Source organism: Nerophis ophidion, linkage group LG11, assembly GCF_033978795.1.
Source record: "Nerophis ophidion isolate RoL-2023_Sa linkage group LG11, RoL_Noph_v1.0, whole genome shotgun sequence".
NCBI classification, from domain to species: domain Eukaryota; kingdom Metazoa; phylum Chordata; class Actinopteri; order Syngnathiformes; family Syngnathidae; genus Nerophis; species Nerophis ophidion.
The window spans coordinates 2,644,948-2,661,449 of NC_084621.1; the positions used below are offsets into that span (position 1 = coordinate 2,644,948).

General features: G+C 38.0%; 1 protein-coding gene across 1 annotated transcript; it reads left to right on the top strand.

Annotated features, from left to right (window-relative positions):
* The first annotated feature begins 1,099 nt into the window (after positions 1–1,099).
* cdc42l (cell division cycle 42, like) lies at positions 1,100–13,387 on the top strand. The gene is made up of 6 exons (XM_061914878.1): positions 1,100–1,243; positions 7,940–8,044; positions 8,814–8,886; positions 8,966–9,075; positions 11,321–11,518; positions 12,359–13,387. The coding sequence occupies exons 2-6, from the start codon at positions 7,940–7,942 to the stop codon at positions 12,446–12,448; spliced, it is 576 nt and encodes a 191-aa protein (XP_061770862.1). The 5' UTR covers positions 1,100–1,243; the 3' UTR covers positions 12,449–13,387.
* Positions 13,388–16,502: the final 3,115 nt, after the last annotated feature.

Here is a 16,502-nt window from a genome sequence, read left to right on the forward strand (position 1 = left end):
TGTGCATGAATGCACAAAGGTGAGTTTTGTTGATGTTATTGACTTGTGTGGAGTGCTAATCAGACATATGGTCACTGCATGACTGCAAGCTAATCGATGCTAACATGCTATTTAGTAGGGGTGTGGGAAAAAATCTATTCGAATACGTTGTGCGATTCAGAATCGATTCTCATTTAAAAATTTTTTTTTTTTTTTTTTATCAATCCAACAAACCCACTACACAGCAATACCATAACAATGCAATCCAATTCCAAAACCAAACCTGACCCAGCAACACCCAGAACTGCAATAAACAGAGCAATTGAGAAGACACAAACACCACACAGAACAAACCAAAAGTAGTGAAACAAAAATGAATATTATCAACAACAGTATCAATATTAGTTATAATTTCAGCATAGCAGTGATAAAAAAATCCCTCATTGACATTATCATTAGACATTTATAAAAATGAAAAAAAGAACAATAGTGTCACAGTGGCTTACACTTGCATGGCATCTCATAAGCTGGACAACACACTGTGTCCAATGTTTTCACAAAGATAAAATAAGTCATATTTTTGGTTCGTTTAATAGTTCAAACAAATTTACATTATTGCAATCAGTTGATAAAACATTGTCCTTTACAATTATAAAAGCTTTTTTTTTTTTTTAAATCTACTCTGCTTGCATGTCAGCAGACTGGGGTAGATCCTGCTGAAATCTATGTATTGAATGAATACAGAATCGTTTTGAATCGGAAACATATCGTTTTTGAATCGAGAATCGAATCGAATCGAATCGAATCGAAAAAATTGATATACTATCGAATCGTGACCCCAAGAATCGATATTGAATCGAATCGTGGGACACCCAAAGATTCGCAGCCCTACTATTTAGGCCAGCTGTATATACATATTGCATCATTGTGCCTCATTTAGTTTCCTTTAAATCCTTTTGATTCAATTTATTTTCTAATTACACACTATCTGTATTAATTTTTTGCGACTCCAGACGGATTTGTTTTTGTATTTTTGGTCCAATATGGCTCTTTCAACATTTTGGGTTGCCGACCCCCTGCATCAGACATATACCTTACTTCCTGTATTTTATTGTTGTAGCTGCTAGTTTTTCCGGTTCCTGTGCGTGGCGCTGTTTCCCACCCCCTGACGAGAATGCGGCACGTCCGCTCTACGCATGCTCACAGAATCAGTCGACCCTCAAACCCGGATGTAACCAACGCCTAACCTGTCGGAAGAAAAACGGTGAGTAGAGTTTGAAAAAAGCTGTTTTTAAATGACTCTCTCTTACTATTCAAACGACTCGAAACGAGAAGGATATCTCAATTACCTTTCTCGGTTTACAACGAGAGGAAAGGTTGGTTAATGCTGCCAGGAAACCTCCGGGACGGCGGCTCATTTCCTTCCCAGCAAAGCTAGCATCTATCTGGTTAATCATGCATTTATTTACAATTTCACCATTTGTCTCTTTATCGACATTTATATTTATGGAAAAGGTTGTTTTTTAATGTACACATTAAAATATATTGAAACGTACTTCATACTTTTGTAGTGTATAGTTGTGGCCCGATGACATGTTTATGTAAGCGGAAGTATATACTATATTAGGGCAAGTATTGGGGGACCGACGTGTTTCTGTTGCAGGCATCTTTGGTATGTAGCCTGTGCGGAACTGATCGTCTTGTCTTCAATATTTTTTGCTGCTCGTACATGTATTAACAAGTCTGCCTCAGTCCGGGCGAAATCCTCTTATTGCAGTAAACACTGCTTCCCAAACATAGAGCTAAGGAATCTCAAATTACAAGCAAAAGCTCCTAACACAATAAAAGTCTCCTGCTTAAAATATACAACATGTACACACCCTGTTTCCATACGAGTTGGGAAATTGTGTTACGAAATACAATGATTTGCAAATCCCTTTCAACCCATATTCAGTTGAATGCACTACAAAGACAAGATATTTGATGTTCAAACTCATAAACTTTATTTTTTATTGCAAATAATAATAAACTTAGAATTTCATGGCTGCAACATGTGCCAAAGTAGTTGGGAAAGGGCATGTTCACCACTGTGTTACATTACCTTTTCTTTTAACAACACCCAATAAACGTTTGGGAACTGAGGAAACTGTTGAAGCTTTGAAAGTGGAATTATTTACCATTCTTGCTTGATGTACAGCTTAAGTTGTTCAACAGTCCGGGATCTTGTTGTTGTATTTTACACTTCATAATGCGCCACACATTTTCGATGGGAGACATGTCTGGACTGCAGGTGGGCCAGTCTACTACCTGCACTCTTTTGCTACGAAACCACGCTGTTGTAACACGTGGCTTGGCATTGTTTTGCTGAAATAAGCAGGGGCATCCATGACAACATATGTTGCTCCAAAACCTGTATGGACCATTCAGCATTAATGGTGCCTTCACAGATGTGTAAGTTACCCATGCCTTGGGCACTAATACACCCCCATACCATCACACATGCTGGCTTTTGAACTTTGCGCCTATAACAATCCGAATGGTTATTTTCCTCTTTGTTCCGGAGGACACCGCGTCCACAGTTTCCAAATATAATTTGAAATGTGGACTCGTCAGACCACATAACACTTTTCCACTTTGCATCAGTCCATCTTAGATGAGCTCAGGCCCAGCAAAGCTGGCGGCGTTCCTTTGTGTTGTTGATAACTGCCTTTCGCTTTGCATAGTCGAGTTTTAACCTGCACTTACAGATTTAGCGACCAACTGTAGTTACTGACAGTGGTATTATAAAGTGTTCCTGAGCCCATGGGGTGATATCCTTTACACACCGATGTCGGTTTTTGATGCAGTACCGCCTGAGGGGTCAAAGGTCCGTAATATCATCGCTTACGTGCAGTGATTTCTCCAGATTCTCTGAACTTTTTGATGATTTTACGGACCTTAGATGGTAAAATCCTTAAAGTCCTTGCAATAGCTCGTTGAGAAATGTTGTTCTAAAACTGTTCGACAATTTGCTTACAAAGTGGTGACCCTCACCCCATCCTTGTTTGTGAATTACTTAGCATTTCATGGAAGCTGCTTTTATACCCAATCATGGCACCCACCTGTTCCCAATTAGCCTGCATACCTGTGGGATGTTCCAAATAAGTGTTTGATGAGCATTCCTCAACTTTATCAGTATTTATTGCCACCTTTCCCAACTTCTTTATCACGTATTGCTGGCATCAAATTTTAAAGTGAATGATTATTTGCAAAAAGAAAAATGTTTATCAGTTTGAACATCAAATATGTTGTCTTTGTAGCATATTCAACTGAATATGGGTTGAAAATTATTTGCAAATCATTGTATTCTGTTTATATTTACATCTAACACAATTTCCCAACTCATATGGAAACAGCGTTTGTATATATTGGCTATATATATTTATCTAATGACTAAAGCAAAATATGTTCGAGACCAGTGGTTCTCAAACCTTTTTGACCAAGTACCACAATAATGACAACATAAAAATACAGTAGCATAGTAGGCCTAAGTATTATTTAAAAAATAAAGCGGACGTTTTCCATCCATCCATTTTTTACCGCTTGCCCCTTACGGCAGTGGTTTTCAACCTTTTTTCAGTGATGTACCCCCGTGAAGATTTTTTTAATTTAAGTACCCCTTAATCAGCACAAATCATTTTTGGTTGAAAAAAAGGGATAAAGAAGTAAAATACAGCACTATGTCATCAGTTTCTAATTTATTAAATTGTATAACAGTGCAAAAAATTGCAAATTTTTAGTGATCTTTCATGAACTATTTGGGAAAAAAAGATATAAAAATAAGTAAAAACTTGTTGAAAAATAAACAAGTGATTCAATTATAAATAAAGATTTCTACACATAGAAGTAATCATCAACTTAAAGTGCCCTCTTTTGGGGATTGTAGTAGAGATCCATCTGGATTGACACAAAAATACATTTTAAACATCAATCTTTATGGAAAATTTCCACAAAAAATCTAGCTGTCAACACTGAATATTGTTTCATTTCTTTTTACAGTTTATGAACTAACATTCATATTTTGTTGGAAGTATTATTCAATAAATAAAGGATTTTTGAATTGTTGTTTTTTTTTAGAATATTTTTAAAAAATCTCACGACCCCTTGGCATACCTTCAAGTACCCCCAGGGGTACGCGTGCCCCCATTTGAGAACCACTGGACTAAAGCAAAATATGTTCTAGGCCAGTGGTTCTCAAACCCTTTTGACCAAGTACCGCGATGTGATGTGACTTGTCCAGAGGTGTACCCTGCCTTCCGCCCGATTGTAGCTGAGATAAGCACCAGCGCCCCCCGCAACCCAAAGGGAATAAGCGGTAGACAATGGATGGACGGACCACAATAATGACAACATAAGAATACAGTAGCGTAGTATAGTAGGCCTTAGTATTATTGAAAAAATAAGGCGAACGTTTTCCATCCATCCATTTTCTACCGCTTGTCCCTTACGGGGTTGCGGGGGATGCTGGAGCCTATCTCAGCTACATTCGGGCGGAAGCCGGCGTACACCCTGGACAAGTTGCCAACTATTTATAGGGCCAACACAGATATATTTAACAAGTATATTTAATATTTTTGTCCACTGTAACATTACACACAAATAACAATGATACTCCATATACAGTACGTACATATTTCGTGGTACGCGTACCACAGTTTGAGAATCACTGTTCAAGACCAAAAATCACTACACATTCTTTAGTGCTCACTAGTATTACCATATTGAAGTAATTGTGTAGCATATTGGGGAAAGACTACAAAAGTACAATTCACACGTTAATGTTAGAAAAGGACAATTGGAAGGACCGTTACAATAATACATAATGCTGTTTATAGAGAGCATACAAACAAACCATTTATCAATCAAACAGGAAATAATTGAAATTTAATGATTAGGTGCATTTGTAAGCAGCTAAAATTATCCACGAAGCAAACATGACACTTCAGAATGTACTACTATTATTCTCAGCAAAAAAAGAAATAACTTTAGGGAAAACATCTAACTTAAAACTGTTGTAATCACATATAACACTTAAGACCCTTAGCATATCAGTATATGGAATTAAATTATAGGAAGGATTAAGCAAATAAATCATACAAAGCACTAATGTGATTCACTTTAGGAGGCTGTTCAAATGACAAGTGTTTACAAAGTACAAGGAGGAATAATTATCATAAATATCTTAACAGTTGTTAAAAACAAGATATTCATCTCATCGAGTGAATCATAACAGACTCAACTATTAAAACAACTGTTGTATTTAGAGTTAATTGATGTTAATTGTGTTGCAAAATGAGAACAGGAAGTGAACCATTTGTGTTAGTAATTGCTATGAAGTGGAAAATATGTATTATTAAATAAGGTTGGCTTCTTCTACTTGTTTTTGGACATGCTGTAAAGAACATTTTAAATATCTGACGTATAAAATTAAACTGTATACATGTTCAAAATGAACTTACATCAACAATAACGGCAACATTAGAAGGCTTATTTTTGATAAGTGTTAATTCATCATGTGTTAATTATTGTGGATGTAATTGTGATGGATACTTGCTTGTGGTGGGAATATTCAGGCACTTCATGATTTGATTACGATTCAGGAGCTATAATATGATAAAAAACAATCGATTATTGATGCATCTTTAATTTATGTGAATTGACGCAGATTTACATTTCTTTGTGTTTCACTAAATAAACATTTATCATTTGCAACTTTAAAAAAAGTGCATTTGTCATAAGAAACCGTTAAACAAATTCCCACATTTATTAAATTAATGGAAATGTGTACAAAACTGAAACATAAGAGCCATATAATAAAAGAGGTTTGCTACAGTCAGCCAAAGTTTAGAACTGTCTGCATTACTTTATTTACAATGAATAAAGCGATTACCGATTTTTGACGTTTACTAATCGATTTTATAATCGTCCATGTCCAAATTTCCACCACCTCTTATACCTTCACTGTATTATACGAAGCCTTACCATGAATTGATTAACGTAGACCCCGACTTAAAAAAGTTGCAAAACTTATTGGGGTGTTACCATTTAGTGGTCAATTGTACGGAATATGTACTGTACTGTGCAATCTACTAATAAAAGTGTCAATCAATCAAAATTTTGACAGAATATTGCACTTCTCATGTAGTTAAAGATCTAAACTATTAGAGACAACTGAGTAAGATGCAATTGTATGTCCAAAATATGTATTACAACATTAAGATGTATTGTAATATTGACAACAAAACTGAGCATATTTATCTTCAAAAGAGAATAGTTGGTACATTTCTACACAGGAGTGTACCGATTGATCCCCAGAGGATGATGTTGCCGAGGTGTCCCAAGTCAATTTGATCTTTTTTCCCTCACATTTTTGAAGATAGTTCAAAGGACATACTCTGAAAACATTTTTTTTTAATGATCGGGCGACCTTAACACCAAGAGAGAGCAGCAATTTTAGATGTTATCGATCTAAAAAATATATCGGTAACCACAAATTTTGAATCAAAACCGAAGTTAAAATTTAAAAAATACGCCCTTATTTCTACATACAACATTAGAAGACAGATTGCAACATTGTGAATGGGTAAGGAATGACTAAATAAATACAAAGTATGTTTTACATAATAACCCATTCATTGATATGAGACACCGTTTTCATTGAATAAATAATAAGGGTATGTAGAAACAGTACCATAAATATTTTCTAATATAAATAAAAGGATATTTGACATACATGAAATATGTTTTAAACACACATTAAAACGGATTAGGCATTGCTGAAATTCTAATTCAAATCAGATTTTCCTCTGCTAGGAAACAAGTGGTGCTATTTTTGAAGCAAAAAATATTTTTGAGGTGTTACTTTTGATAAAAAGTTAGAGAACGACTGCAGTGTATGATTTATGAAAAATATACCGTCAAGAAAACATGCAACAGAACAGGAAATCTTACCAAATCTCCCTTCCTGTTTGAATCTTATTTTGACACTTACATTGCATGATTTTGTTTACATAATGTGAATGTATTGAAGTTTGACTACGGTACTTGTACAACAGAGTTAGTGCTCTAAGTTGAACTTTTAACGGCCAACTTAAGTCAATATCAGCAGCTTTTTACCACGTCCCAATCAAATGAATTTTGTCTGAAGCAGACTTGGACAAATTAATCAATGCCTTTGTCTCCGCCAGGCTAGAATACTGTAATGGCATCTAACTGGGCTCTCTAAATAGGCTGTAAAGCCGCGGCAGTACATCCAGATTGCTGCTGCTCAAGTCCTGACTCGAATCAGGAAATATGACCATATGAGCCAAATCTGCAACAGTCTTCCAGAAGATGTGACACAGGATTCAACTCTCACAATGTTCAAATCCAGGCTGAAAACACTTATTTTAAGATGTGTATATGACGTCCGAAATATATTTAATCTCCTATTAGGTTTTAATTCACTCAAGATTATTTTAGTGATTATTTAATTTTTATTTGGGATTTTATTTGTCTTCTTGTATTTCATGGATCTGCAACTTAGTTTTACCTTGTGTACAAATTGTGCTCTATAAATAAATTTGCCTTACTGAATTCCTAAAATGCCACTTTAAATTAACAGCCTGTGGTGACATTGTTAAGATGTGCGTATGCAGCAAAACATCTTTTAATTTAGTAATGCCCAATTGCCACTGAACAGGCTGCCGGTTCATGGTTGAGTAAATGTAATGTTATCATTCCTAAAATACTCCCAAGTCACAATGCCGTAACACAATGTGATCCTGATAAGATGACAGAGGCATATAAACAGTAGCACTGATAATGCAGCTGTGGGAATCTAATAAAATATACATTTATTACCTCACATACACTTCGAAAAAATGTTTTGGTTTTCGTCTGCACTTTTTGATGTTTTCCATTTTCTGCTTTGTCTCTGCAGATGCAGACTATAAAATGTGTAGTTGTAGGGGATGGCGCTGTCGGAAAGACCTGCTTACTCATCTCCTACACAACCAACAAGTTCCCCTCAGAATATGTGCCTACGGTAAGAGCAGCAATATAATATTCATCATGTATCGGAAGTTGTGATGGTCGGTGATTACTTCATTTTTGGAGACTGTCAGAATGATCTGAACTCCCTTTTTAAAAGCAGTTTCAAATTGAGCAGAGTAATGCCTCACAGAATAGTTACCATTGGGGCTGCACTATTCTAGAAAATATGTGAGTCACGATCATCTTGCTTGGAATTGTAACACGTGGACCACATGCTTATTTTTAAATATAAATGATTAGAAAGACTGAGTGAAAAATGTGGCATGTTGGCTGAGATGACAGTACATTGGTGCACGTAATAAAGACGAGTCAACAGAAAAGTCAATTAATTTTCAAGTGTTCCTTTTGCGAGTTGACGAATACATGGCGTCGGCTGTTAGCGGGTATAACCAGAGCAGCAGAGCCAACTCACCCTGGCCGGTGAGGCTCGCAAGGGGAAGGGGAATGACAGGGTGAAAAGTGTTGTCTGTCATGCCCGAGACAATGCGTGGTGAGTCCCTGAGTACAATTGCAGCGTTTGTTTGTGATACAGCTCGTTATGTAAAATGTCGTAAAAGCTGATGTAATTTTCTATTATTTTTTTTAGACAGCCAACTAGTTGAGACTGAATTGACCATGCTTCTGCTTGTTGTAGCCAAGTAGTGCGCCGTCTTTTACCTTCATTTGTGACCAAGGAATAGATTATTATGCCTGTTACTATGTATATTAATGGTGTTTAGGGAAATTAACCACATAATTAACTGACCAAAATGTTTCTACAGGTTTTTGACAACTATGCCGTGACAGTGATGATCGGAGGCGAGCCCTACACACTAGGCCTTTTTGACACAGCAGGTAAAATGAACCTTAAGTCAAAGTCTTGTTTCCGCCACTAAAAGCTTATAAGAAAATCCAATTTCCCCTGCGCCTTTAGGTCAGGAGGACTACGACAGGCTGCGTCCTCTCAGCTATCCACAGACAGACGTGTTCCTTGTTTGCTTCTCTGTGGTCTCCCCGTCTTCGTTTGAGAACGTCAAAGAGAAGGTCAGTTTTGCTGAAGTTGCCTCGAAGCAGGTGAGATGTGTCGAAAATATAACAAAAACCCCTTTCATTTCATGTAAGGATGGGGGCTATGGCCTAAAATCAAAATTGGGCTGAATATTGCAGCCTTTTGCAATAACAATAAACATCACATGTTATTTTACATATAAATTACATTACATCCATTTTTAAATGGATTATAAATGTTCCTAATGTAGCTGCTGACATATGAGGTAAAGTTGTCATTTCCAATTCCTCAACTATTTTTAATCTACTTGTGCATAGCTTTCAGAATATAAATACATATAAATCAGGGTTCTCAAACTCAATTTACCTGGGTGCCACTGGATGCAGAAACTGGGTGAGGCTGGGCCGCAAAAAAAGATTTCTTCAAGAAATCTAACATGCACTTTTTAATGAATTCACCTTCTTTGAATGGCTTTCCTGCCCTAGCAACTCTCGCGATCTTTCCGGGAAACACCCGAATATCAGTGCCCCTCCCGACAATCTCCCAGGGCAATCATTCTCCCAGTTTTTACCCGGACAACAATATTAAGGGCGTGCCGTGATGGCGCTGCCTTTAGCATTCTCTACAACCTGTCGTCTCGTCCGCTTTTACCCATACAAACAGTGTGCCGGCCCATCACATTGTATGAGGCTTCTGCAAACCCACGGAAGTGACTTCAAGACATACTTGATCAACAGCCATACAGGTCACACTGAGGGTGGCCGTATCAACAACTTTATCACTGTTACAAATATGCGCCACACTGTGAACCCACACCAAACAAGATTGACAAACACATTTTGGGAGAACATCTGCACCGTAACACAACAGAACAAATACCCAGAATCCAATGCAGCCCTAACTATTTCGGGCTATAATAGGGGACGGGGTATATTGTAGCCCGGAAGAGTTAGGGCTGCATGGGATTCTGGGTATTTTTCCTGTTGTGTTTATGTTGTGTTACGGTGCGGGTGTTCTCCCTAAATGTGTTTGTCATTCTTGTTTGGTGTGGGTTCACAGTGTGGCACATATTTGTTTATACGGCCACCGTCAGTGTGACCTGTATGGCTGTTGATCAACTATGCCTTGCAGTCGTTTAAATGATAAATGGGTTGTACTTGCATAGCGCTTTTCTACCTTCAAGGTACTCAAAGTGCTTTGACACTACTTCCACATTTACCCATTCACACACTGATGGAGGGAGCTGCCATGCAAGGCGCTAACCAGCACCCATCAGGAGCAAGGGTGAAGTGTCTCGCTCAGGACACAACGGACGTGACGAGGTTGGTACTAGGTGGGGATTGAACCAGGGAACCTCGGGTTGCGCACGGCCACTTTCCCACTGTCCCACGCCGTCCCTAACTGCGTCTACAGAAGCCAAAAACAACATGTGGCTAGACTGGCACGCTGTTCGTACAGGTCGTAGAGGACACCAAAGGCAGTGCCTCCACGGTGCCCTCTTAATATTGTTGTTTGGGTGAAATTGGGGAGAAACCCCCTGGAGGGGCACTGCAAAATGGGAGTCTCCCGGAAAAATCAAGGGTATACAAGTATGACGCTGTAAAGCGCCATTCATAGAAAACTTGCGGGCCGCACCAACATTAAATTTTCATGCGGGCCGCAAAATAAGGTCTCGCGGGCCGCATGTTTGAGACCCCTGATATAAATCAATTGGAACTAATGGTAAGTATATCCAATTTTTCTATATATCAATGCTTTTGTCTTTAGTGATGACGTATCACGTATAAAGCATCAGAACGTTAGCCAAGAAATAAGTCCACAAACTAGCAAAAATTAGTAAATAGCAAAAGTTTTGGGAGAGCTTTTTTGCCAAGGGAAAAAGGCTACGGTTCCCATTTATTCAGCTTTATGGTGAGTTGTATATTTCGTCGGAAGGCCTGTCCGTGAAAGTAATGCCTACATTAAAACGGTTCCAGGTGCAAAAAAGGTTGGGCGCCCCTGAATTATATCGTCTGTGTTGCACAAACCTAATTTGATGTCGCTGAAATAGACCCAAGTAACATTTGTATGATCATTAAAAACAGCGGGATTACTGGCTATATGACACCATCAGCACATATAACCCTGCTTTCCATGTTTTTTTTAATGTTAAATGTAGTTTAAATGCTCATGTTGCAAAGTAATGACATCAGCCCATCCATTCATTAAGTTTCGCAAAGTTTAAAAAAGGTTTTACACATCAGTTTTATTCCTATCCTTTGTATTCTTCTCACTCTTCAGTGGGTTCCGGAAATTTCTCACCACTGCCCACGTACGCCTTTCCTGTTGGTGGGCACTCAAGTGGACCTGCGGGAGGACAGCAACACCATCGAGAAGCTGGCCAAGAATAAACAGCGCCCCCTGTACCCCGAGACCGCAGAGAAGCTGGCTCGTGAGCTCAGGGCAGTTAAATATGTGGAGTGCTCTGCCCTCACGCAGGTATGATGCGTCACATGATACAACCTGAATAAAACCTACAATCATCCCGAAATTGACAATTGAAAAAGTGGCGAGACATACTTAGACTACACAAATCTTTTCATTGTAAAGCGCTTTGAGATAGAAAGCGCAGTATGAATATAATTTCATCATTCATAGCCAAAGCTGCTTGACATAATTTAAGGGGATTTTTTTCAATTCTCAATCAATAGTTTGCAATTTGCTTATTTAAGTGTTTTTCTGCTTTTTCTTTGGTATGACATAAGCTCAGTAATAACTCTTTGTGAAAAGTTCTAAGTCACGAAAGGTAAAGTTTGCATTGTTTTTAGGCTTAACTGTTAAAAATACTTCTTTTTACACCTACATGACAATTACCTATGCTGAATTGTTACTTAAAAATTACAGTAATTGTTTTATATTAATGATACTGCATTTTACTTTGAGTGTTTTTTAGGGTGATCTAAGATGTTTTACATAGATTTAAAAAACAATAATATATATAAAATACAATAAAATGGTTTTACAGTTTAAAGATGTTTTAAGTTATAAAATGTAATGCATACCGTACCATTTTTTATTTACAATGAAAAGCAAAATGATCAAAATGTTGTAGATGCATGCTTTTTATTTAATGGAATAATATTATAATGGATCGGTTTTTAAAACCTTTGACACAAACTGAATGGACTTGGTGTCTGTACATTGTATGGCATGGCACAAAAAATAATATTGTGTATATTTTTAGTGCTATTTCTCAAAGACAGAAGCCACATTCTGATTTTGAAACAGCGTTAGTGACTGTACTGTACGTGATGCTTGCTTCCTTTTTTTTTGGACCAGCGAGGACTGAAGAACGTATTCGACGAGGCCATCTTGGCTGCTTTGGAACCTCCCGAGACCAAACCCAAGAGGAAGTGTGTTCTTCTATAGATGACGGCAACAGTTAAAAACCAAACGGTATAAGAAATGCGTGGGGGGGCAAAATCAAAATATCAAGTGAGTTCAGTGGCCAATTAAGACAAGGGGAAGGTGCAAAGAGACTTAAAACAACGTGACTGTGGCGATCGTGCCTTCAAAATAAGAGTTGAAAGAAAGAAGCAAAGAAAGCAAAAAGGTCAGTGTGCAGTAAACACGGGTAGCATCACCCATCTCCTCGTCACTGAAAGCTTTTAGAAAGTGCAGTGTTCTCCGCAAATATTCCAATGGGGCAGGACCCCCTCCCTGCCTCCTTTAATCCATCCCATTTCCCTTTTAAAGATATTTTTTTTTATTATTAAATAGCTTTTTTCCTCCTGGGCTTGATTTCATGTGTCCAATTGGGGCTTTTCCTCATTGTAATGCTAAGAAATAGAAAATAAATGAGTTTTTTCAGTGAACTTTGGTTAGTACATCTAAAGGGGCAACATAATGATATGTGGTACTCTGCTTTATTAATGACGGATTTTAATGATAGAAGCACATTAGATCTGCTGCACTCCAAACAAACCTAGCAGTCTGCTACTTCCTTCCAGCGCACAGTGATTAGTTGGGAGGACATTTGGCCCTTTTTCCCGTTTCTGGGTGACTTAAGAATTTCTATTTTATTTTTCCTTTTGTGTATATTGTATTGCTTATGTGACTTTATTTTGGGAACCTTTTTCTTAGCAATAATTTCATTCTGAAACTTTCAGTTTTTATTTCTTCATCACTAGACAACCAACAGGGTCATTGATTTAGAAAAAAAATACAAAATCAATAATAAAAAAAAAACTTCAAGCTGTAATATTTTGCATAGATCTTAATCCTGAGTGATTGAGATGTTAACCTTTGCTAGTAAATGTGTGGGAGTTTGTAATCGCATAATATTTGTAATAAAAATGGTTTAACTGACTCAGACATAAGCAACTTTTTTTTGTTGACCACATTAATACTACATCATATCCTTGGTGCTGCAATGGCACATATAGGCATGGGTTCGATTCCTGGCCAGACAGGCAAAAGCAAAATTGAAAATGTTTCTGGTACACAAAACACATTTACTTCACATATTTCTTAACAATAATGGCTGACCGTTTTACTTTTAAGTTTAAAAGGGTCTTAATTTGCTAAAACATTTTTTCTACCCGTTGGTACCTGTTTTTCTGTATTTTTAAATCCACATAAGTCCGAAATATTTAAAATCAAACCATGGAGGCATTGCGGATATTTTTTTTGAACAGTCTTGCCATTTTTCAAACTTACATTAAACGAATCGTTTGGAATTTGAGACTTTAGTTACTACATATTAGTCTTTGTTACGTCAGCAGATTATGTATGGTAGAGGCTTACCTGAAGAGCCCGCCGCAAGTCCGCCATTTTTATACAGTTGTAGTCCGAATGTAGTCACTAAGTTCCTTCCTTTTCTATATCCTCTTGTTGTGAGGAAGACTGGTTCGGAATCAGGGGCGGTTCTAGGCATGCTTATATGAGGGGGCAGTCAGAAATGTGAAGGGGGCATCATGTGTACACATCATGCTCCAGCGCTTTTTTTTCTGTGCTTATAGTAACGATGCTTTCTTCATTGAAATGGGTCTTTAGCTATGTGTTCAACCCCAACCTGGAGTAGCGGATTGCACTTTGTCAGGCCTCTACCTTCAGACCTGTCCAACTTGGGTGTCCCACCTGAAGACTAAGCTCCTCTTACGGTCACTGAGGCACGCAAACCCCCTGACCACAATAAGGTGGCAATCCCTCAGGGGGGGAAACTGAAAAAAAAATGAATAAAATAAAATAAAACATCCTTCATCCAGATTTTATCAACCAACAACATAACATTTATCCTAACTGGATGGCCTAACTCTCAAATACATGTTGACCCAAAGTAGGACTTCACACACTACAGTCAATATTTACAAAACTGAAAGGTAGTCTGATGAATAATGATAAAAAAGAATCTCAAACTAATTTATAAAACAGAACGTGGGCACTCATCTGGGCACAAAATTCCTTCACTCCAATGTATGTGTGTTGCCCACTTGCTTGTAAATGGATGAAAACGGCAGTGTTTTTGTTTTTAGGTGTCTTGGTCATATCAAATGAAACGTATAATTTGTTTATTACAAAATGTAGATTGAAACATTAAAGGCTGACTATGTAGAATTACAAGAAAAACAACAGAAAAAGAATTCCAGCAGTCGATTGCCAGACCGTTGCTAAGTAAAACGGGCCGTTGCTAGGGACTCCGCTCTGAACAGAGGACAGCAGAGGAGGACTGTTAAGCAGGATATATACCTTATGTTTCATTTTTACCCTCATTAACGGCATCATAAATGACTTGTAGCTTGTTACAGGGACAGTGGAGGCTCTCTGCCTTCCAAACTACTGCTGCTCAGAGCCTCCGCTGCCACTGCTCTCGTCAAGTTGTAAAAAAAAAAAGGAACTCCGTAGCACCGAAAGTCCGCGACGATAAACGTGTTTATGACAGATAAGACTACACAAATACTTTTCCTTCTCTTTTACTTTCATAATGCAACAGTGATTGGATGTTTACTGAGAGCTGAGGGGTGTGTGGGGGTGTGTGTCTGCTGCGCAGCCTGTGGAATGTTGAATACACGCACAGCGGAGGGAGGGATGAGAGGGAAGCCGACACTACTATATCGTGTGTGTCCCTTTTTCGGTGGATTTTTCCGCTAGTGCAGATCATTTTGTCAACTTGTAATGTAGTAATTTTGTGAGTTTATTAAAATTTACTTTCTCAAATTTTGATTTGAGGGGGCAAGACATTTATTTAAGGGGGCTCTGCCCCCTCTTGCCCCTGCGTAGAGCCGGCCATGTTCGGAATCCTACCCTTTTGCCATTTCTAATACAAAGTAGCGTATAGTTCTAACGTCTTTCTGTAGACTCAATATAAAAATTACAACATGGCTGACGGAGAGAAAACAGTTGAAGGGGGCTTGGCCTGAAAGAGGGCTTTGGTATGCAAATAAGACCGGCGCATTCTCAATTGACAGTCAAAAAGTGGCTTGAAAATTGTCTGTAAAACAAGATCAATGCAACATTTGGACCAAAGAACCACCATTACATGTTATGTAGACCAGTGTTTTTCAAGCTTTTTTGAGCCGGGGCACATTTTTTTCGTTGAAAAAATGCGGAGGCACATCGCCAGCAGAAATGATTTAAAATTGATACTCACTTAACAGTAAAATGTGGTTGTCGCAATTGTTGGATATGACCTTAAAGCATAAGCAAGCATGCATTCCTATAGCTCTTGTCTCCAAGTTGGTGTACTGTCACCAACTGTCACATCACATCATGACTTATTTTCACTTTTTTGCTGTTTTCCTGTGTGTAGTGTGTTACTTCTTGTCTTGCACGCTTATTATGGTGGCTTTTTCTCTTTTTTTGTTGGTATTTCACTGTAGCAGTTTCATGTCTTCCTTCAAGCGATATTTCCCGCATCTACTTTGTTTTAGCAATCAAGAATATTTCAGTTGTTTTTAATGCTTCTTTGTGGGGACTTTGTTGTTTGTCATGTCATGTTTGGACGTACATTTTCTTTGCTCCACAGTAAGTCTTTGCTGTCGTCCAGCATTCTGTTTTTGTTTACATTGTAGCCAGTTCAGTTTTAGTTTTGTCCTGCATAGCCTTTCCTAAGCTTCAATGTCATTTCATAGGGGCACTCACCTTCTGTTTATTTTTGGCTTAAGCATTAGACACCTTTTTACCTGCACACTGCCTCCCGCTCTAGACAGCACCGACATTCAACAACAACACATCATTTGCAGACTATACTGGTCTGTAAATGATATTTTTAACCCAAATAGGTGAAACTAGATAATCTCCCACGGCATACCAGACTGCATCTCATGGCACACTAGTGTGCCGCAGCACAGTGGTTGAAAAACACTGATGTAGGAAGTGTCTTAAATGTAGAAAACTAAACCAAGCTAGTACTTTAAGCAATGAAAACGTACCATTCTGTCTGTTATAGGTTAAAATTCAGAGGAAAAAAATACTTGCACTCGCA